The sequence below is a fragment of the Rhincodon typus genome, chromosome 18, assembly GCF_021869965.1.
Source record: "Rhincodon typus isolate 14 chromosome 18, sRhiTyp1.1, whole genome shotgun sequence".
In the NCBI taxonomy this organism is placed as follows: Eukaryota; Metazoa; Chordata; class Chondrichthyes; order Orectolobiformes; family Rhincodontidae; genus Rhincodon; species Rhincodon typus.
In genome coordinates, this window is record NC_063349.1 from 27,392,227 (window position 1) to 27,415,038 (window position 22,812).

The window sequence follows — 22,812 nt, forward strand, 5'->3', positions numbered from 1 at the left end:
ATATTATTACAACTGCATCCAAGAGAAAATCTAAGGAAAGAGCCTTAAAAGCAATGTGGCCAAAACACATTCATCTCTCTGCTATCTGAAGAGCAACTTTAAATAACTATACATACTGGTTCATATTTTAGCCCTTCTGAAGCTGCCACCATTGTTTCAGCTAAGTCTAGGACATCTGCGCCAATATCTGTTTAAAAACAAAGGTATTATTTTAGTTATGGTTGACAAAATGTCATGTTTAATCAAAAATACAACAAGCTTAATGAGACAGCTGAAGCAGGACGTTTCAATGTATCTGATGTCCTGAATACTGCAGCTTTGTCTGTACATTGTTAAAAGGCTGTAATGCTCACTTTTGATAACTTAAAGTTTAGAACTAGGAGTTGACTTTTACATTTTCGTTTAGGACCTCAGTATCAGAGTCGAATATTGTTCATGACCCCAGTGTTGGGAGGAAATACTGACATAGATTTTGCACACACACAGGCCGATTAGCAGCATGCTTACTGCCCAATTATAGATGATGGGTGGACTCTAGAAACTGGAGGGCCCCATGGAACAAGCTGCAACCTGCCATTACAGGTGACAGGGAGAAGGGATGGGGTATTTCCATCTTGAGGCACCCTTTCAGCATTTACAAGTTATGAAAAATTGACACACACTCCATAATGGAGGCCTGACAATCAAAGCTCTGGCTAGGAAATGGGAAAGCGGTGAAGGAAGAGGGAGGGTAGCCTTGAAGCCTTTCTGGAGCACTAACTTCCTCCAGTCTGCCACTGGGAGGCAACTCCAGTCAGCTATTCTTGCTGCGGAGGCTTGGAAAATTCCAGTTAGTCTCTGAACAATGGACTTAATTGGCCTGTTGACCTGTTAAGTTACCACAAATGGCTATTCATTACTTTCAGGTGGACTGCCGATGCAAACTTTCCTAAAACAACTTGACTACAGGAACGACACCAGCAAACCAGCCTCCAGTCGATCACTGATGTACATTAGCAAGAGCAAGGGCCTTATTTCTGAGTTCTGGGGAAAATCAATGTAAATATTCCTCCAGTCTGAAAAGAAAGAGCCATTTCCCAAAATTCTTTTCTAACCCTGAATCAATTTTGTTTCAATTTTCCCATAAGCCCAATATATCATACTTCATTAAATGCCTTTTGGAAGTCTATACATACAACACCAACTGTACTGCCCCCATTGCATCCCCTTTGTTTAAGTTTCTGCGTGAAGTAACAAGTTAGTGAGGTATTATTTGCGTTCAACAAACCGGTGTTGGATTTTCCTTATTAGTTTACCCAAGCCGAAAATTTTGTCAATTTTCTTTGGTGCGTGTATGGAATGAGCTGCTAGAGGAAGTGGAGGAGGCTGGAACACTTTTCCATCTGCCCCATATTACTTGACTCCCTTGTCAATCAAGAAACATTCTACTCTGTCTTCAATATATTCAATGATTTAGCCTTCTCTGCTGTTTGAGGTAGTGAATTTCACAGACTGACAACACTTAAAGATAACGTCATCTTCATCTTAAATGAGAAAGATCTTACTGTAAACTGTGTCCTCTATTTCTAGCCTTGCCCAGAAGTGAAAACCTGCTACCAGGCATAATCTTGTAAGATCCTAAGGGGACATGACATGTTTCAAAGCTTTTCCAAAGTTCAATTGACATTGATACAAACTGTTCAATATTTCCTCATAATGTTTCACTCCAGAAATCAAGTGACTATCACTCCCCCTCCTCCCCATTACTACTAATACTTGTACAGAAGGTCTTTGGAGTCCCTTTTAACATTGACTGGAAAAATATTAGATGGGGCTCCAATCATGTAGGGTGCTTTATTCTAGATAGTGTCAAGGTTCTTGAATGTTGTTGCAGCTGTACTCATCCAGGCCCTTGTCAACCTCTGTGCTTCCTCCAAACGGTGTTCAATGTGGTGAGGACTGATTCATCAGCTTAATGAGAGGCTATAGGTTGTAATTAAATAGGAGGTTTCCTTGCCCATGTGTGACCCGATGCCATGAGACTTCATGAAATCCAGAGTCAATGTTAAAGACTGCCAGGGCAACTCCAGTCCCAGTGGGCTTGACAGACTCGGGAATGGTAACAATGGTATTTGCAAGAAATGTTTCTGGGAGAACAACAGTGTCACTCTGTTGCTTGATTATCAGTGGGACAATACACCAAATTTTGGCACAAGTGCTAGATGGAAGTGCAGTGGACTTTGCAGAGTCAACAAGAGCTGTATGCTACTGTAAATGCCAAGTGGCCTGTCCAGTTTCATTCCTTTTATCAGACTTTCTGGCAGTTAAATACAACTGACTGGTTTGTTAGGCTATTTTCAGAGGGCACTTAAAAGACAACCATATTGCAGTGGATCTCAAGTCATTTGCAGGCGAGAAGAGGATGGTTAATCTTCCTTCCTTAAAACAAATTAGTGCACCAGGATTTTTAATTAAATGACAATCAACAACATTTTCATGGACATCCTTAAACCAGCTTTTTCTTTCAATTCCAGTTTGTTTCATCAATGTAATTCAAATTCCTCCATCTCTCATGCTGACGAAAGTTCACCCGAACCGAAACGTTAATTCTGATTTCTCTTCACAGATGCTGCCAGAACTGCTGAGCTTTTCCAGCAACTTCTGTTTTTGTTAGTAGGAAAAATACCACTGCACCACTGCCTCTCCCTATTCTCTTTTACTTCAAACCATCCAGGATGCTCTGGCTTTGAGGCCCCTACTTTCCTACTTTAACATTGCACACAAGTTGTCTTCTCTTTAAAGATCAACCAATTCTCTTACAATTCTGCATCTCAGCATCTCATTGAAAATCACCAGATCTGTCAATTTGCTGAAATTAGTCCTCCCTTCAATTAAATACTTTTATTCTTGGCTGCCTCTTGCTTTTCTGCATTACTAATCTAAATCCTAAGATTAAGATCACTATTTTGGAGATGCTCCTCCAATTGATCCAAGGCAGGTGGAGCTGATGAATGAAAAAGAGGTGGCAGTTTGTTAAACTACTTGTCTTATCATTCTTCCTTAGATCAGTGTGCACTATCTGTAAGATACACTGCAAAACCTGCCATGAGTTCTTCAACAGTAGCATCAAAACACATTTTGCTACCAAGAAGGAAACTAGCACCAGGCACCTGGGAACAACATCATATGATAACGATGAAACCAAGGGATGCAAGTCATAGAAATATTGACAATGGTAAGTACTTACAATGACATTTCATTGAAACTGTAATATCTAAATTGATTCGCAGTTTGCTGCAAGATAAAAGAAGAATTTGGAATTATTGCTTCAATAAAATTGTTGTCATTTTCAAAAATTAACTAACTTTTGGGGACCTTTTCTCTTAAAAAAAAACTTGAGCAATGCTTTAGAAGATATAGAAGTATAAATTAATAATTTTGAATTTCTAAGAGTGGAATGATATATGGTTGCCATTTCCAAAAATACTGACTGACATAACTACAAAGTATTGAATTGGTCATATAGTCAGCAGGGGTCATACTTCAAAAAGGAAAGCAGAATCCAGCACTGTAAACATTCAATTCACATTTGATTTCTTAGCCTGCCCCAGAATCTTGTTTTAGAAAAGGTTGATTCCCACATCAGTTCTGAACTTATTTTCCATAGTTTCTAACCACTCAACTCCAATGACACCATCCTCCTGCCTCCTTAGTCACTTTGGGCTTAGTCTGCATCTCACTCAAGCTCTCTCAAACCCACCCTCTCTCGTTCAAGACCTGCAGAATATTCAACACACTGCAGATTGCTGCTATTCTACAGGAGGATTGAAAACCTAAAATGCATGCATATGGTCACCATTAGCAGGAAGTGATTTTCTAAAAGCAGATTATCTCCAAAAGCCAAAAGTCAAAATTATTTTTTGCAGTTTTTGTAATTTTACAAATCTTTTGATTTGTTGATCAATTCCCACCCTGGGTCATGGAGTCAGTAAGGACTGCAAATGCTGCAAGCTAGAGTCAATAAATGTGGGGCTGGAAAAGCACAGATCAGACAGTATCCGAGGAGCAGGAAAGTCAACGTTTCAGGCCAAAACCCTTCATTAAGAGTCCTGATGAAGGGTTTTGCCCAAAATGTTGACTTTCCTGCTCTTTGGATGTTGCCTGATCTGCTGTGCTTTTCCAGCTCCACATTTATTGACCCCACCCTGAGTCATCTGTGTGGTCACTTAAAATTTGCACTCCTCAGTACTAGGGCTGTAAAAAGAAACCACAGAAAAATTGACTAATTCCAGATATGTCTCCTGTGGAGTCACTGACCTCTTTCAGTACAGTTATTGGAAAATGGAACACATAAAAGTTCTCAAAAATAAACAAGTCAAATAGTCACCTGGCAAAGTCTTTGTCTACTTCATAATCATACTTCATCCATGTGTCACAATACACAAAAAATTCCATAACAGACAATAGAGCAATGGTGGTAAAGGCAATTATAGAAACTGTAAAGAAATAATTATCGCAGTTAATACATGTTAAGAATTAACATACGATGATATTCAATGTAAAATTAAATATGCTAGTTAGGATTCCAAACTGAAAGCACCTGTTCCACCACTTGTGGAAGTCTCAATATAACTTTCAGGAATCTTTGGGAAGGCATCAAGCTCCTTCACTAAATTCAATGCTCTCTTCTTATTTAATCGCCTCATCTTCAGATATACATTCAGGAGCCTTCACTTTCAGCTTCATAAATTCGATCTGCAAACATGTTAAATTTCATTAGTACAGGCTGAAAATAAGGCAATAACGCCAAAAATGTTATGTAAAACTGCAAAATAAAAAAGCTACGCAAAACTACTTCAATAGAATAAAAAGTGAGTTTCCCTGCACAGAAATACTGCATAGCATTTTAAATTTTACATAGTCTATAATTTATTAGCTTGGATATTGCAATAGCTTCATGATCATTACCATCACCTTTCACTGTCAGTTAATTCATGGTTCCAGCTAGGTGCACTACTGATGATCCCCCATTGAAGGCAATCAAGTAGAAAACATTACACATTGTTGAATGAAGTGTAACTAGGCTTTTATGGTATACTAAGTTCATAATTTTAAACAGCAACACTGCCCTGAAAAACAAATTTTCATTTTTTAACATAGCAAATTTCTCCAGGACTAAAAAAAGGAAATTATTTTTAAAATTTAAGATAGTTCAGCTTCTACTCTAATCCATGTGCATAATCCCAATCATTTATTTTGCTCTCTGTAAAATCTATTAAAAATGAATAATAATCAGTGTATTTTATTGCCTGGTTTCTTGTCTATGTGAATACTTTAATCTGACTGGCTCTGTTACTACCACAGTCAAAGGGGTGAATAAATTCCTCTCTTTTCTTTCCTGAACTTGGAATAACAGTTCTGAATTTTTAAACAGATATTCTTTTCTCCAATTCAATGTGTAGTTGGACATGTATTAGAGTTAAGAGACAGGTTCTACCTCTTGAAAATTCTACTCATTCCTTCCACTATTTTCATTTTCTTCTTGATCCTGTTTCAACCGTTCCATTTTTTGGTTCTTTGATCCTGGATTCCATCCAGATGCCCAAACTTTGCTGCTCTGGACTACCTACTGCACTCCTAGAGTTGCCCTCTATCTTTCCATTCTATCCTGAAATTCCACTTCTTTTTCTGCCACTTGCAGTGAGTTCCAGGGTACTATACTGAAATATATGCTTTGACTTTCGTGAGCAACTGCCAGAATACTCGTTTCCACCGTAGCGCACTACTCCTCTCCACCACTGCCTGCCAGTTATGCTCATTGCTCTGCACCCTCGTCCTGTCATCAATCAGTGGCTAGATTTTCAGGCTACAACAGGCTTCTGAAGACTGTCAAAGAACAACCAAGGACAGGCTCTTTGGCTCACCTAGCCTGTGCCAACACATGACACCTTTCTAAACCAAAAAACATTTGCCTCTGCATGGTTTTTATCCCTCTATTCCTTGCCTATTCATATATTTGTCAAGATGCCTCTTAAATGTTGTGATTGTATCTGCCTCTACCATGTCCTCTGGCAGCACACTCCAAGCACTTACCACCTTCTGTGTAAATAACTTGTGTCACATCATCTTTAAATTTATCCCCTGTTACCTTAAACCTATATCCAATATTAACTGACTATTCTACCCTGGGGAAAAATAATTAAAATGGAATCTTGATTAGATGGGGCAATGGGCTGAGGAGTGGCAGATGGAGTTTAATTTATATAAATGTGAGTTGCAGCATTTTGGAAAGGCAAAACAGGGCAGGATTTATACACTTAATGGTAAGGTCCTGGGGGAGTGCTGCTGAACAAAGAGATCTTGGGGTGCAGGTTCATAGTTCCTTGAAAGTGGAGTCGTAGGTAGATAGGATAGTGAAGGCGGTGTCTGGTATGCTTGCCTTTATTGGCATGGAGTAAAGGAGTTGGGAGGTCATCCTGTGGCCATACAGGACATTGGTTAGGCTGCTTCTGGAAGACTGCATTCAATTCTGGTCTCCCTCCTATAGGAAGAATGTTGTGAAACTTGAAAGGGTTCAGAAAAGATTTACAAGGATGTTGCCAGGGTTTGAACTTAGAGGCTGAATAGGCTGGGGCTATTTTCCCTAGAGCATCAGAGGCTAAGGGGTGACCTTTTAGAGGTTAATAAAATCATGAGGAGCACAGATAGGGTGAACAGCCAAGGTCTTTTCCCCAGGGTAGCAGAGTCCAAAACCAGAAGGCATAGGTTTAAGGAGAGGGGGAAAAGATTTGAAAAGGGATCTAAGGGGCTACTTTTTCACGCAGAGTGTGGTGAGTGTATGTAATGAACTGTCAGAGGAAGTGGTGGAGGCTGATATAATTACAACATTTAAAAGGCATCTGGATGGGTATATGAATAGCAGGGTTGAGAGAGATTTGGGCCAAATACTGGCAAATGGGACTAGATTTATTTAGGATATCTGGTCAGCATGGACGAGTTGAAGCAAAGGGTCTGTTTCTGTGCTCTATGACAATCTTTGTCACTTCCTCAAAAAACTCAACCAAGTTTGAGACACACAAAGCTAGGCTGCCTATTCCTAATAAGTCCAGATTTTTCCAAATGTGACTAATTCCTACCCCTAAGAATCGTCTCCAATAATTTCCCTACCACTGACATAAGGCACACTGGCCTACTATTGCCTTTCTTAAAAAAATGAACTATGTTGACTATTCTCTCGTCCTCTGGGACCTCTCCTGTGACTAATGAAGATACAAAGATTTTGTACAAGGCCCAGCCATTTCCTCATCTGGCTCCCTTGGCATCCTGGGACAGATCCCATCAGGTCCTGGGGACTTGTCTACCTGAATGCTTTTTAAAAACATCCAACACATTTTTAACATTGACATGCCCCAGAATATCAACTTGTCTCCCAAGACGCACCATTCACCACGACCTTCTCCTTTGTAAATACTCATGCAAAATATTCGTTAAGGACCTCACCCACTTCCTCTTGCGCCACACAAATTCCCTCCACTGTCCTTGAGAGGACTACCCTTTACCTAACTATCCTCTTGCTCCTTATACATGTACAAAATACCTTGCGATTTTCCTTAATCCTGTTTGCCAAAGACATTTCATGGCTCCTTTTAACTTTCCTAATCCTTGTATGAGTTCTTTCCCGCTATCTTAATATTCTTTGAGAGCTTTGTCTTCAGTTTCATAAACGTTATGTATTTTTCTTTGACTAAGCTCTCAATTTCTCTTGTCATTCAAGGTTCCCAAATCTTGCTATTCTTATCCTTCATTTTCATAGGAACCTGCTGCTCCTGAACGCTAATCAACTGGCCTTTAAAAGATTCCTACATGTCAGATGAGAATTTACCCTCAAACAGCCACTCCTAATCCAAATTTCCCAGCTTCTGCCCAATATTGTGGTAGCTAGCCCTCCACCAATTTACAATTTTCACCCAAGGATTACCCTTATCCTTATCCATAAGTAATTTAAAACTTACAGAATTATGGATACTGTTCCTGAAAAGTTCCCGAACTAAAATTTAATCATCTGGCTGGACTCATTCCCCAATACCAGGTCTAGTATGGCCCCTTCGCTCGTTAGACTATTTACATACGGTTTCAAAAAACCATCCTCGACACACCTAACAAATTCTCCCCATCCAAGTCCCTGACATTAAGCAAGTCCCCGTCAGTATAGGGGAAGTTAAAATCATCCATCATAACAATCCTATTGTTTTTACAATTTTCCATAATCTGTCCACCTATCCGTTCCTCTATCACCCATTGGCTATTGGGTGGCCTGTAGTACAATCCCAAAGTGACCACACTCTTCCTATTCCTGAGCTCTACCCTTATGGCCTCCCTGAATGTGCTCTCCAAGGTGGCCTCCCTCACTACAGCTTTAATATATTCTCCCTCATCAATAATGCAACTCCCCTACCTCTTTTACATCCCTCTCTATCATGCCTGAAACATATAAATCCTGGAACGTTAAGCTGCCAGTCTTGTCCCTTTCTCAACCAAGTCTCTGTAATAGCTAAAACATGAAAAACACTGATTACTTCCAGTGCCACGTGCTAGTGAGGGTAAGAACTGGAGGATATGGCAGACAAATGTGTGGCTAAACAACTGGCACAGGGATTCAGATTCTTAGATCATTGGGATCTTTTCTGGGGCAGAGGTGATCTGTTCAAGATGGACAGGTTGCACCTGAACTGGAGAGGGAACCAATATCCTGGTGGGCAGATTTGCTAGCGTTGCAAGGGAGGGTTTAAATTAGGTTAGCAGTGGGGTGGGATCCTTAACAGCAGGGAGGCCAGTGAGAGGCTGGAAGGGGATACGGTAATCAGAAATAGCAAGCTGAAGAGACAGGTCAGGCTGGAACAGGACAGGAAGTGAGGAATGCCTGTTGGATTAAATTGCATCTATTTCAGTGCAAGAGGGCTGGCAGGTAAGGCTGATGAACTCAGGGTGTGGATAGGTACGTGGGACTAGGATATTATAGCCATGACAGAAACATGGCTAAGGGAGGGGCAGGACTGGCAGCTTAATGTGCCAGGGTACAGGTACTTTAGGCTGGACAGAGGTGGAGGAAAGAGGGGAGGGGGATTTGCATTTTTGATTAAGGGGAGTATCACAGCAGTAGTCAGAGATGAAATAACCGAGGGATCTTCCAATGAGGCTTTGTGGTTAGAGCTAAGAAATAAAAAAGGGATGGTGACGCAGTTGTGGTTGTAGTATAGGCCCCCAAGTAGTCAATGGGAATTTGAGCAACAAACATACAGGGAGATTGCAAAGACTTGCAGGAGAAATAAGGTTGTCATCATGGGGGATCTTAATTTTCCTAACATAGGCTGGGACTGCCATAATGTTAAGGGCTTAGATGGGGTGGAATTTGTTAAGTGTGTTCAGGAAAGTTTCCTCAAACAGTATACAAAGGGTCCTACTCAGGAAGGAGCAAAACTCGACCTACTCTTGGGAAAGAGGGCAGGACAGGTGACTGAGGTGACAGTGTGGGAGCAGTTTGGGACCAGTGGCCACAGTTCTATTCATTTTAAAATAGTTAGGGAGAAGGACAAAACTGATCCACAGGTTCAAGTTCTAAATTGGAGCAAGGCAAATCTTGATGGAATTAGACAGGAGCCTGCAGTGGTTGATTGGAGTAGTTTGTTTGCAGGCAAAGGGACCTTTGTCAACTGGGAGGTCTTTAAAAGTGTGATAGCTAGAGTTCAAAGACTGTATATTCCTGAGAGGATCAAGGTCAAGGTTGGCAGGAGTAGGGAACCCTGGATGACAAGAGATATTGAGGCTTTGATCACAAAATAGGAGGAGGCATGGCACAGTTACAGGCAGCTGGGATCAAGGGAATCCCTGGAAGTATACAGTGGGTACAGGAGGTCACTGAAGGAAATCAGGACAGCAAAAAGGGGACACAAGATAGCTTTGGCTGAGAAGATTAGGGTGAATGCAAAGAGATTCTTCAAGTATATTAAAGGAAAAAGAATAACGAGAGAGAGAATAGAACGCAAGGACCAAAGTGGACTTTTATGTGTGGAACCGCAGGAGATGGGCTAGGTCCTCAATGACTATTTCTCCTCTATGTTTACCGTGGAGAAAGACATGAAGACTTGGGAACTTGGGGAAGTTAGTGGCAATATCTTGGGAACAGTCCATATCCCTGCAGAAGTGGTGTTGGAAGTATTAGAATGTATGAAGGTGGATAAATCTCCTGGTCCTGACCAGATATGTCCAAGAACCCTGCAAGAGGCTAGAGAAGAAATTGTGGGGGCCCTGGCTGATATATTTGCATCATTAGCCATGGGTTAGGTCTCGGAAGACCGGAGGGTAGCGAATGTTGTCTCCCTATTCAAGAAGGGATGCAAAGAAAAACCTGGGAATTACAGACCCGTAAGCTTAAGATCTGTGGTAGGTAAGCTATTTGAGAAGATTCTGAGGGATAAGATATACATGCATTTAGAAAGACAGGGTTTGATTAGGAGTAGTCAGCATGGCTTTGTGCATGGGAGATCATGTCTCACAAATTTGTCAGAGTTCTTTGATGAAGTGACCAGGAGAGTTGATGAGAGCAGGGCAGTAGACATGGTCTGTATGGATTTCAGTAAGGCCTTTAATAAGGTTCCACATGGTAGGCTGCTCTGGAAGGTTAGATCGCACGGAATCCAGGGAAAGTTGACAAATTGGATACACAGAGACAACAAGGTGCAGGGCTGGATGAACACAGCAGGCCAAGCAGCATCATAGGAACAGAGAGGCTGACGTTTCGGGCCTAGACCCTTCATCAGAAAAGGATACACAATTGGCTTGATGGTCGGAAGCAGAGAGTAATAATGAAAGGATGCTTGTCGGACTGGAGGCCTATGACTAGTGGTGTGCCTCAGGCGACAGTGCTGGGTCCATTGCTGTTTGTTATCTATATCAATGATTTGTATGATAATGTACAAGGCATGATTAGTAAGTCTGCGGATGACACTAAAACAGGTTATGCCGTGGACAGTGAGGAAGGTTATCAGAAATTGCAGGTGGGGAAGTGGGCCGAGAGATGGCAAATGGAGTTTAATATAGATAAGTGTAAGGTGTTGCATTTTGGAAAGTCAAATCAAGGTAGGAGTTTCATGGTGAATGGTAGGGCCTTAAGGAATGTAGTGGAACAGAGGGACCTTGGAGTCCAGGTGCATGGTTCTCTGAAAGTGGAGTCACAAGTAGACAGGGCAGTGAAGAAGGCTCTTGGCGCACTGGCCTTTATCAGCTAGGGCATTGAGTATAGAAGTTGGGCAGTTATGTTGTAGTCGCACAGGACGTTGGTGATGCTGCACTTGAAGTATTGTGTTCAGTTTTGGTCACCTTGCCATAGGAAGGATGTTATTAAACTGGAAAGAGTGCCGAAGAAATTTACAAGGATGTTGCCAGGACTCAAAAGGTACTGAGTTATAGGCAGTGGTTGGACAAACTATGACTTTTTCTTTAGAACGTAGGAGACTGAGGAGGGAAATTAAAGAAGTGTATAAGATCATGAGAGGCATGCTTAGGGTGAATGCACTCAGTCTTTTTCCCAGGGTTGGGGAATTGAGGACTAGAAGGCAACAGTTTAAGGTAAGAGAGGAAATCTGAGGGGCAACTTTTTTTTTTAACACAGAGGGCGGTAAGCATATGGAATGAGCTATCAGTGGAAGTCGTTGACACAGGTACATTAACAACATTTAAAAGGCATTTAGACAAATACATGGATAGAAAAAGTTTAGAAGGATATGGGCCAAGTGCAGGGAAATGGAGTTATCATGGATGGACATTTTGGTCAGCATGCGCCAGTTTGAGCCAAAGGGCGTGTCTCCATATTGTAGGACTCTATGATAGTTATATGTAATAATCCAAGCTCTAGGTTCATCTACATTACCTGTCACACTCCTCACATTAAAAACATATACACCTCAGACTGTCAGTCCTATTTGTGTTCAGTAACCTCTCCCTACTTGTTTTTGGTCTCAGTCTTACTGGCGTCAGTCTGACTCCTCCTTGGTCATTTTACTTGCTGTCCTACTGCTCTGGTTCCCGCTCCACCTGCCATACTAGTTTAAACCCTCTGGAGTGGCACTAGCAAAACTTCCTGCCAGGATATTGGTGCCTGTCACATTTAGGTGCAACCCTCCTTCTTATATAGATCCCACCTGGCCTGGAAGACATCCCAACAATTCACATATTGGATGTCCTCTCTCCTACACCAGCTCTTCAGCCATGTATTTAAATGTACTACCTTCCTATTCCTAGTCTGACATGTGGCACAGGAGGTAATCCTGAGTTCACACCCCTAGAGGCCTTTGCTCTGTTGCTGCTGCTATTGCTGCTTGCACTGACCAGTCATTGGATATGGGAGGTTTTGGGGTAGTTTAGAAGCCTGTGTGGAAAGCTGCCAGTCAATGTGATTTTTCTTAGAATGGAAAATTAATGACAGAGAATGCATTTCTCTTAAGCCTTCAAAGTTCTCAAGGCCTTCCAGTTTGAAAGCAACAGCAGGATGGCATTTAAATGAAGGAGGGGGCTATTTTGTACTGCCTATCCACCTCAATTTCTGTCTGAGACTGAAAGTCAACTCCCAGGTTTTTCAATAGCTCCCAAATTGTTATTTGTTGCTTTCCTTTCTGTTGTGGTTACTGACTCTGCTTTCCTCCCACAGCAGCAGTTCTACAACATTGTCCCATACTTTTTCATAAAAATGTATAACCTCCACTGTGGCAAAAACAATACAAATACATCAATTACATCTACAGCTGGACACAATTTCTGGTAGTTTGTAAAAACATAACAAATAAAAAAGTAATGAATAAAAGCAGAAACAAACATAAGTTGCATTTACACTACACTTGAATTATTTGTGAAAGATTAATTTACAGACACAAATGTTTTTGTCTAAATGTGGACTCAGTTAATGTTAACAGACATTCAGAAAAAGAATTACATATTGGGGAAGTGAAAAAGGTCAGACTTTTTTGGTTCAGTGAGCATTGTCACAGGAAATCAACTAATTATAACAAAATATACAGTAATTACTAGTTGACATTAGAAGCAAATCACTCTGATCAAAGTCAAGTTCTCCCTGTTCAGCTGAGGTCTGGTTAGTTTAACCTACAATGTTCCCCCACAATCTTTTTATTCTGTCCTTATTCATAGTTGAGGCAGGATTTCAAGTAAATCTCAGCACTTAATTGGCAAGTTAGGTGGAAAGATTATGTATTTGGAGAAATTTCATGAACATTAACAAAGTAAATAATGATGCCACCAACAATATGAACAATAACCATGTGGAATAAGTGGGAATTATTTCCTACATTTATCATCAAGTTTGCAATTGATAACATTTTAAGAAGTCTGATTTAACTACAATAAAGAAAGTCTGTTAAGCCTCAAAAAACGTTTGGCAAATCTATTGAGCTGGGGTAGAAGATGTTAATAAATTTGATGCATAAAATAACAAAGTAATGTGAGCACCACCCATACACAGAAAATGGAGTTACTGACATGAAAGTTTAAACACCAAAAGAGGAAACAAATCAGAAGTGTCAACAGGATTAGGTAAAAATAATTTAAACTTTGCACAATCTTGACTTCAGAACAGCAATTGCTGTTTGAGTGACAATTAATTTCCTACATAGGAAGAATTACAGGGGGGCAGTGAGAAACACATCGGAAAAATCAAGTTTGACGGTGACAAGAGTATGGTGGTTCTAACAGCTACAGATTGGTTGAAGCAGAGGTGGAGGCAGGCAATATTATCGGGCTGGAAACTTAGTAAGGGGTTCAATAAAATCTGGTTCAGCCTGTAACTGAATCAGAAAGAGGGATGAAACTGGTGGTAAGGGTAACTAAGTTGTGCAGGATTCAAAGGCAATAATACTGGAGAAAATAACATCTCATTCAAACAAATTGGTGCCAAGCAATCCATATTGCATTGGTTAGCAGCAAGTAGCTATTTTTATCCACAGACCAGTGACCAGATATCTATGAAAAAGGCCTTCTCCACCTTCAAACAACTAAGTAATTGGTTTCTAGGTAGCTGAACCTCTTGGAGGTGTGAATATTTGGGTCAGAAGCCACTGCATTTCTGCAAGAGCAGGGACTCTTCTTTGCCGTAAAAACCTTAAACCTGAAGAAAGCCAGTTTATTTTTTCCTCAGCAGTTGCTGTAAGCTGTGGCTCTTAACCAATTAGCCAGAGACTGTGTGAGAACTAGCCACCCTGTAAATATCTGGACAGGGAACCAAGGTGTAAGACATATTGACAATCCAAAAGATCCATCTCAATGAATCCTGTGAATAGGGACCATTGAATATCCTTCCCAATCTTCTCTCTGCGCATCGTGTCTATATTTTTATCTTGCTGCCTGTGTTGTTTCTGGGTGCAAGTGCATCAGGTGGAGGAGTGTAATTTACAAGTGATTATTAGAGTTTTGACTAGTTGAGTTATGCAATGGTTAATAATTGTTTAGCTGTAGCTGGAATTTATTTACTTGTAACAAATAGTCACTCCTCTATCCCCAAGCTTGGGCTGATAAATGGCAAGTAATATTCATGCTACACAAGTGCCATGTAATGGCCATTTCCAACAAGTGAATCTAAGCATCACCACTTGATATTTAATGGCATTACCATCGCTGAATCTCTCACTATCATCCTCCTAGGGGTTACAATTGACCAGAAACTGAACTGAACTGAACTAGTCATAATTTGTGACTATGAGTAGTTCAGAGCTACGAATCCTGCGAGTAACTTAGCTCCTGATTTCCCAAAGCCTGCCCACCACCTTCAAGGCATAAGTCAGAAATGTAATAGAATACGTTCCACAGGCTTGGATGAAAGCAGCTCCAATAATAGTCAAGAAGCTTGACATAATCCAGGACAAAAGCATTCCAGTTAATTGGCACCATATTCATAAACATTCACTCCCTTCACCAGTGACACACAGTAACAGCAGCGTTTATTATCTGTAAAATGCATTCCAGTGGTTCACCAAGGCTCCTCAGACAGCACTCTCCAAACACATGGCCACTACTACTGAGGCAGCAGATACATGGGAACACCATCACCAGCAAGTTCCTTTCCAAGCCACTCACCACTCTGACTTTGAAACATACTGCTGTTCCTTCACTTTTGCTGGATCAAGATCCTGGAACTCCCTTGTTAACAGCATTGTGGTTCTAACTACACAAAATAGTCTGCAGTGGTTAAAGAAGACAGCTTACCACGAACTTCTCAAAGGTAATCAGGGACGGGCAATCAATGCTAACTCAGGCAAGCAAGCCTACATCCCTTGAGTTAAGAAAATGAAATTACTTTGATCAGAGACCTGTTTCTCCTCTGTTGCACTGTTTAAGCTCCCTGGCTCTAGCACTGTCTAATATTTTAGTCTTGTTTAACAGCAAGTGAAGCATTAGCTTAATCATTTGCTCATGGGGTCTGGGCCTTATCACAACATTGGCTTCCAAATGCTTGGAATTCTCTGGGCCTCAAGACTATTCTTTTACACTAGAGCACACCTCCAGAGAAGGAGCTGTCCTGTTGCTTAAAGTTTGAAGTAACTTGGATCAGTCTACACCCACTGGTGCTATTAAATGCCGAGTCTATGAATCAGTTTCTGGTTCTACAGGTTCAGCTACAATTTAGTTTCTGCTTAGATCTTCACATTCCTAGGCTAAAGTATATTTTCCTGCATCTTATGGTGATCAAGAAATTTGTCGCTGCTTTTTTTTCCCCCCTGCTGTTCTTTCCCCCTCTGCCCTGCAACTAAGTGTACACACCTCTTGGCTCTTCATTCATGTGGAACTATGTTCATTAGTAATTTTTCCAATGATCTATCCTTCAAACTGCTTTTACACTTAGTTCACCGTCCAAACTGGCCTTCCAACTTGGCGTATGGTTCACCAATGCTCCATAATGATGCCACAAGACCAATCCCACCAACATGGTACCTATAGAATCTATCCGCTCTCTTCCTTGTTTATGACCAAGATATTGTTGTGTTCCCAGACTAAACTGCTAACTTTATTTTGTGATCTGGTTAAGAACCAGTAAACTTTATTTTTAAAGTAGACAAAAGGGCGTGATCTAGAGGATTAAATAATAGAACAAAGCTGCTAGGTACTATGGTATTGAACAATAAACTCTATTTTCCAAACTAGAACAGTAAAACAACTTACATGTCCAGTTTATTTCTAACACTTTGAATTAATGTGGTAAACATGTTAGTATTCTGTGACAGAACACAGTGCACATCATATAGAAAAAAGGATCAAGCCCTCCCATGGATTTCTCAGTAATTCACCTGGTGTTAATAATACAATGGGTTACCAAATCTCATTAATCTTCACATGTGTGCGATTCTTCACTTTTGCTCCTGGCCTCGAAATCCACTTTCACAAATCATTTTCTCATGGACTGCTTCAAAGGCTGTTCCTGTTTTAGTCACTGTCCTGTCCTAGATTCACATTCCTCACAACTCTGAAACTGTGTTCTAGTACATAATCACTGGCACAAATCTGGCTTTTCACCAACAGCTGGCCTCACCAAGCCATGTCCCTGGGCTTTTTTCTTAGCTTTAATCTTGCTAAGCTGTATGAAGCAAATAATGCTTCTGGGATCTTTCAAATCCCACTCTCTCCGTTACTCTGAACTATTACTGACCACAGAATTTTCCCAAGTGCCTCATTGCTTCCTCCAACAAAGAGGCAGAGACTTTCCTACATTCTTGTACCCCAGAACTTCCAAGTCCTGACTCCAACTCTCAGTCACATACTAATTCCAAGAACATCTTCCAAACAGCTTTGAGTGTGTTGAGTAACAGGCAGTGCCGAAGGTCTCCTGCTCAAATCAAGGTGACAATTTAAACAGCTTTCATTACATGAGAAGTTTATAACTTTACTTGCTAATGCTTGTTCGTGGATTATACAGTGGTAATCGACTAAAATCAGGATCACTAGTGCAAAATGCAACAAAGCTGCATTTCTGCTAAGCACAGAACATAGAGCTGGACAGCACAGGAACAGGTCCTTTGGCCCACAATGTTGTGCTGAACATGACGCCAAATGAAACCAATCCCTTCTGCCTGCCATTGATCCATATCCCTCCATTGCTTGCATAGTCATGTGCTTATCTAAAAGTCCCTTAAATGCCCATATTATATCTGCCTCCACCACCACCTCTGGCAGTGCGTTCCAGACAATGTGTAATAAACTTGCCCCTCACATCTCCTTTGAACTTTCTCCCACTCATCTTAAATACATGCCCCCTAGTATTAGACATTTCAACTTTTGGAAGATTCTGACTGTCAACCCTACCTACGCATCTCAATTTTATAGATTTCTATCAAGTCTCCCCCCGACTCAGCCTGTGCTGCTCAAGAGAAAACAACCTGAGTTTTTCTAACCTCTCCTTATAGCTCATACCTTCTAATCCTGATAAACCTCTTCTGCACTCTCTCCACAGCCTCCACATCCTTCCTGTAATGTAGCAACCAGAAATGAATGCAATACCATTAAGTGTGGCCTAACCAAAGTCTTATAAGGTTGCAACTTGACATCCTGACTCTTACACTCAATTCCCTAAGCAATAAAGGCAAGCATGCCATACACCTTCTTTATCACCCTATCTACTTGTGTAGCTACTTTCAGGGAGCTATGGACTTGAACCTCAAGATCCTTCTGTACATCAATGTTGTTCAGAGTCCTGCCATTAACTGTTTACTTTTCCTTAACATTTGATCTCCCAAATTGCAGCACCTCACATTTACCCGGATTAAACTCCATCTGCCATTTCTCTGCCCATATCTGCAACTGATCTATATCCCGCTGCATCTTTTGACAACCTTCTACACTATCCACAACTCCACCGATCTTTGTATCATCTGCAAACTTATAACCCACCCTTCTGCATTTTTATCCAAGTCATTTATATGCATCACAAACAGCAGAGGCCCCAGTACGGATCCCTGCAGAATACCACTAGTCACAGACTGCGAGCCTGAAAAACACCCTTCCACCACTACCCTGACTTCTACGGTAAACCCAATTCTGAATTCACACAGCCAAGTCAACCGTGGATGCCACACATCTTAATCTTATGGACGAGCCTACCTTGACAGAACCTTGTTGAAAGCCTTACTAAAATCCATGTAAACAAATCCACTGCCATGCCCTCTTTGAATTTTCAAGGAGCTGACGATGGTGATCAATCAAGTTAGTCAGACATAAGCCCTGCATAAAGCCATGCTTTTCCAAATGTGCATAAATCCTAACTGTAAGAATTCTCTCCAATACCTTCCCATGCACTGATGTGAGACTCACTAGTCTGTAGTTTCCTGGATTATCCCTATTTCACTTCTTGAACGGAGGAACACCATTAGCTACATTAAGCATGGCTGGTGCATCCTCAGTTGTAATTGAAACCAGTTTGTTGATTGGAGTATTATTCTCAAGCAAGTATCTTTTGAATTTGTTCTTATTCTCATTTCTTGCTCTCTCGTTAAAGGGGCAAAAGGGTGACAAGATCCTCTTCAGTTGTCCATAAAAACCATCCACACAAAAGCTCAGCTAGCTGTGTTGGTCATATTAATAGATTCATTCATTGACCTGCAATGAGAAGCATTCAGTCCTTCAGGTCCTGCTTTAGTTGCTGTAAGTTGTCTTTAGATAAAGATTCTACCTTGATTTGCTGCTGTGAAAACACCAACTGACATGCTCTGGATTGCTGTTAGTATGTTGTCTGTGTTCTTAAAGTCTCTGAATGGTCTGTGCCCACAGTCTTGCCTGTTTAAGTTCTTTGTTATCTGTACATGATTTCTTGTGTTTCACAAGATGACAGCAAACACAAAATGATAGATCAGTGCAGGCCTTACCTTTAGGTGCTGGTTTAGAAATAAAAACTGTTGAGCTTTCAAATTGGCCTTCAGCTCGCCAATAATATTTGTCCAAAAGAAAACAATTTAAATTTACAGTAAATCGTTGTGGTATGATTCCAAATTCTGTTTTACTTTTCATTAGTTGTATTTTACTTGTGAACAGAAATTCATTTTTCTATTCCACATGTAAGCTGTTATTTTTGGTTTCTTTATAGATGGCCCACATTTATCATGCATCATTACCGCTTAACCTTACAGTTTGTGATGTCACTCTACCAGTGATCATGCCGCACCTCCATGCATCTGGAATATCCAGAATGTTGCTGGGATGCTTTCAAGTACAGAGATCACATCTGTAGTCACTCTGTTTCCAGGCCTCTGATCAGCTTGCATTGCTCAGGTACTGGATGTGGGGCATGGCAGTGTCTCCTGTAACTTTCCTCCATGTTGGATTGATTGATTAGATAAGCAGCTGAAGGAATAAAACTGCAGGTCTACAGAGAATGAGCAGAATAAGCTGCTCTTGCAAAGTTTGCACAGATATGATGGGCAGAATTGTGTATTATGTTTATAGTAGTGTGATATACCGGCTTCACTCATAGTTTCTAGCATATTTCTTATTTATTTGTTTGCATTTCTCCCACAAAAGTTACTTTACCCTACAATGGTAGTCCATCTGGACCAAACTGAAACATGATGCAACGAGCTGGCAAAGCCTGTTAAGAACATGCACTTTTCTCAATCCCTGTGCCTTCATGGAAGTCATGCAGCAGCATAGCGATCGACGTGTGCGTGGCGAGGAAATGCACGTAGGCAGTGAGATTCTACAATTCACCAGTTGACTGTGATCTATACATTGGAGACCATGGTTATAAAAGGTACACATTGCCTCTACTGCATCAATGAATTCTCATAGTAGTGGAAAGACTGCCTAACAAGCCGGTTGCTTTGTCCTTGATGGTGTTAAGCTTCTTGATGGAGCTGCAGTATTATAGCCAAGTGGACTGTATTGTGCTACTCTCCTGATTTATATCTTGTGGATAGTGGACAGGCTTTGTAGTATCAGGAGGAGTTCCCAGCACAGGATTCCTTGCCTCTGTAGCGCTCTTCCAGTCAAAATAATATATGACTAATGCAGTTCAGTTTCAGGTCAACGGTAACCCACAGGATGTTAAGAATGGAGGAATACAGCGATGATAATATGATTGAATGTCATGAAGAATGGAGAGATTCAGTCTTGTTGGAAATGGTCATTGCCTGGCATTTGTGTGGCATAAATGACACTGACTACCAGTGAAGCAGCTCAAAACCTTTAGGCATATGATACTACTCTGAGGAAGTCCTGCACCGCATCCAGAGAGTTTGACAATTGCCCTTTAATAATCATAGCCATCTTTCTTCATGCCAGATATGACTCCAAACATTGGAGAAATTCCACAACCCCTCACCAATTTCCATTGACTGCAATTATGTTCTGCTCATTGATGCCAGACAAAGTTAAAAGCTGTTTTGATGTAAAGAGCAATCACTCTTGTATAGTAATGAAATAGACATGTGTAATACAAAAAAGCAGTGACATAAGCTATCAAGTAAAGTATTCTGAAAAAAAAAGAGAAGGAACAGCCTGCACAAGAGCCAAATACACTTCTCTAAAATATGGAATGTATTCCAGTGTAACAAAAGCAGTTTTGAGAAAACCTACTGGAGCCAGACCTTAATAGTTTGAGAGAAACTGTCCACACCTAGAATAAGCCACAAATATTATTCAAAATGGAATTAAGCTAAAATTCAATTCTCATCTGATTTCAAGTTCAGCCTTTGCCCACGTTCAGACCAAAGTAGTACTTAGGTCTGGAGCTGAGTTGCTGTGGCAGAATAGAAACTGAAAATCAGTATGCAAGTTATTGTCAAATAAGTGCCATTTGTTAGCACTGATGGCACCCTTCCATCATTTCATTGGTAATCAAGAGTAAACCGATGGGTTGGTAATGGGCTGGCTTTGAGTTATCCTATTCTTTGAAGGCATGCCTTAAAACCTATCACTGACCAACCATCTGACAAAGTATCTCCATAAAACCAAAGGATAAAGGAGCAAAAGTAGCCATTTGGACCATCAAGTCCATTCGATGAGACTGTTCTGATAATCCTCAAATCTCTTTACATGGCTCGTCAAATTTTGTATAAGACTTATGTGAAACATTATGAAATTTAAATACATTAAAGGAGGTCACATTGCTGTAGGGCATAAAACAATTTAATGCAATTGAATTATTTTATTAACAAATTCTCTGCACATTAACATTGCCAATGAAGCAAACATATACTCGAACATTCTCCGTTGCTCCCAAATCTATCATACTTTGAACACTCACGTCTGAATAGCTCAGAAACAGTTTTGCCCATGGAGTTATCAAGGGAGCAAAAGGCACACCTTCCACAATGTTTTCGTATAGTGAAGGATAGAGGTGGAAAAGGCTTCAAAGGGAGAACTTAGAGACATAACTCATACCCAATACTGCATGTGAGGGCTACGTACGATTTTAATCGCCAAGTTATTCAAGAACACATTCACAGAAACACCGAATGCAATAAAATGATGACAGATAGCAAACACTTCTCCGAAGTGTTCAAATATTGCCATGGATCGACACTCAATAGACGAATGGAGGAAAGTATTTGAATGAATGTGTCCAGTGAAGAGAAGCGAGATATTTCATTTTAACACCAAGTACGAGAGACAACGAACGGTTTGGGGAACTATTTTCACCAGCTCACTGTGTACTTAGACGTGGAAAAAAAGATTGTTAAAAGAGCCTGGTGACGACATGCAATATTTGCGCTTTCCCTTTTACGGTAAAGGGGGAACCTCGACATTCATAAAGGAAACTGAAGAGGAAAATAATAGCGTGGTCACACTCTGGTTTCAGCGAACGTAAGAAACGGGCGCTCAAACTGCAGAAGCAAAGACCCCACATGGAAACGAAAGCATTGTCAAGACTCAGTACCACCGGGGAAATGCTAGAGCACGGATTGAAACTAGCGGTGGCAACTGCAAGTTGATTTAAACGTACGTTCTGGCTGTTAGTTGCTCCGACCTGACCACCACCCTGCCCCGGGATAACCTGACACTATAGGGGCTGGGATTTTATTGAGCATCACAGCTCCCTTCGGGTAAACGGGCATTTGCAGAGTGAGTGTAACTGGGAGAGAGGGAAGGTACTCGATGCTTTCGGGTTCATAAAGCTGGCGGTGAGTTGGGATAAAGCAGTGGCTAGTACCTGTGCCGCTCGTTGCCTCCCCGATTTTTCTCTCTCTCTTTCACAAGCAGAACCTATCAGTGGTCGCCATGTGTGCCATTCCCCAGTTGCTCAGCCTCCGGCTCTGACAGCGCGTTCACATCCTGACCTTTCACCTCTGACCTCCGCGACCCCAGAGCGCGGCTGCTTCCGGGAAGGTAACTTCCGGCTGCCGGCTGTCCTGTTTCTATGGAGTTGAGGACGTCTCTCATTTAGAAAAGGAAGGGGGATCATAACTGGTCAAAGAAAAAAAAAACATAAGTTAGATTGGTGCTTTGTCAAAGAGGTAGGGGTTTAAGCAGCACCTTAAAGGAAGAAAGAGTGCGTTTCAGCATCTGGCGATCAGAAACCATTGATGTATTATGGAATTGGACTCCAGCAACAGAGCAGGAGGTGTTAGCGATGAAACAACTATGGGACGGGTAAAGCCTTCGGCACTGGCAAGCTCCTGCGTGTGAGGATTTAAGCAAATAGCCCAGATTTTGTGGTCAGTATCAAAGCAGCAGAAAAAGATACCCTTTAAATATAGAGGTGCAGGGCTGGATGAACAAAGCAGGCCAAGCAGCATCATAGGAGCAGAGAGGCTGACGTTTCGGGTCTAGGCCCGAAACGTCAGCCTCTCT

General features: G+C 41.1%; 2 protein-coding genes across 2 annotated transcripts in view; one reads left to right on the forward strand and one right to left on the reverse strand.

The window, feature by feature from the left end:
- Positions 1 to 22,317, reverse strand: part of ergic2 (ERGIC and golgi 2) — a 66,329-nt gene extending 44,012 nt beyond the window's left edge. Inside the window, exons 1-5 of the mRNA XM_048607396.1 lie at positions 22,172 to 22,317; positions 4,580 to 4,734; positions 4,367 to 4,475; positions 3,227 to 3,273; positions 117 to 187 (exon numbers count right to left, since the gene is read on the reverse strand). Of these exons, the coding sequence (XP_048463353.1) occupies positions 117 to 187; positions 3,227 to 3,273; positions 4,367 to 4,475; positions 4,580 to 4,685 (333 nt within the window). The 5' untranslated portion in view covers positions 4,686 to 4,734; positions 22,172 to 22,317. The remainder of the gene's footprint in view (positions 1 to 116; positions 188 to 3,226; positions 3,274 to 4,366; positions 4,476 to 4,579; positions 4,735 to 22,171) is intronic.
- A 41-nt stretch (positions 22,318 to 22,358) lies between these two features.
- Positions 22,359 to 22,812, forward strand: part of dnajb9a (DnaJ heat shock protein family (Hsp40) member B9a) — a 28,439-nt gene continuing 27,985 nt past the window's right edge. The window contains exon 1 of the mRNA XM_048607399.1: positions 22,359 to 22,676. The gene's annotated coding sequence lies outside the window, so the exon portion shown is untranslated. The remainder of the gene's footprint in view (positions 22,677 to 22,812) is intronic.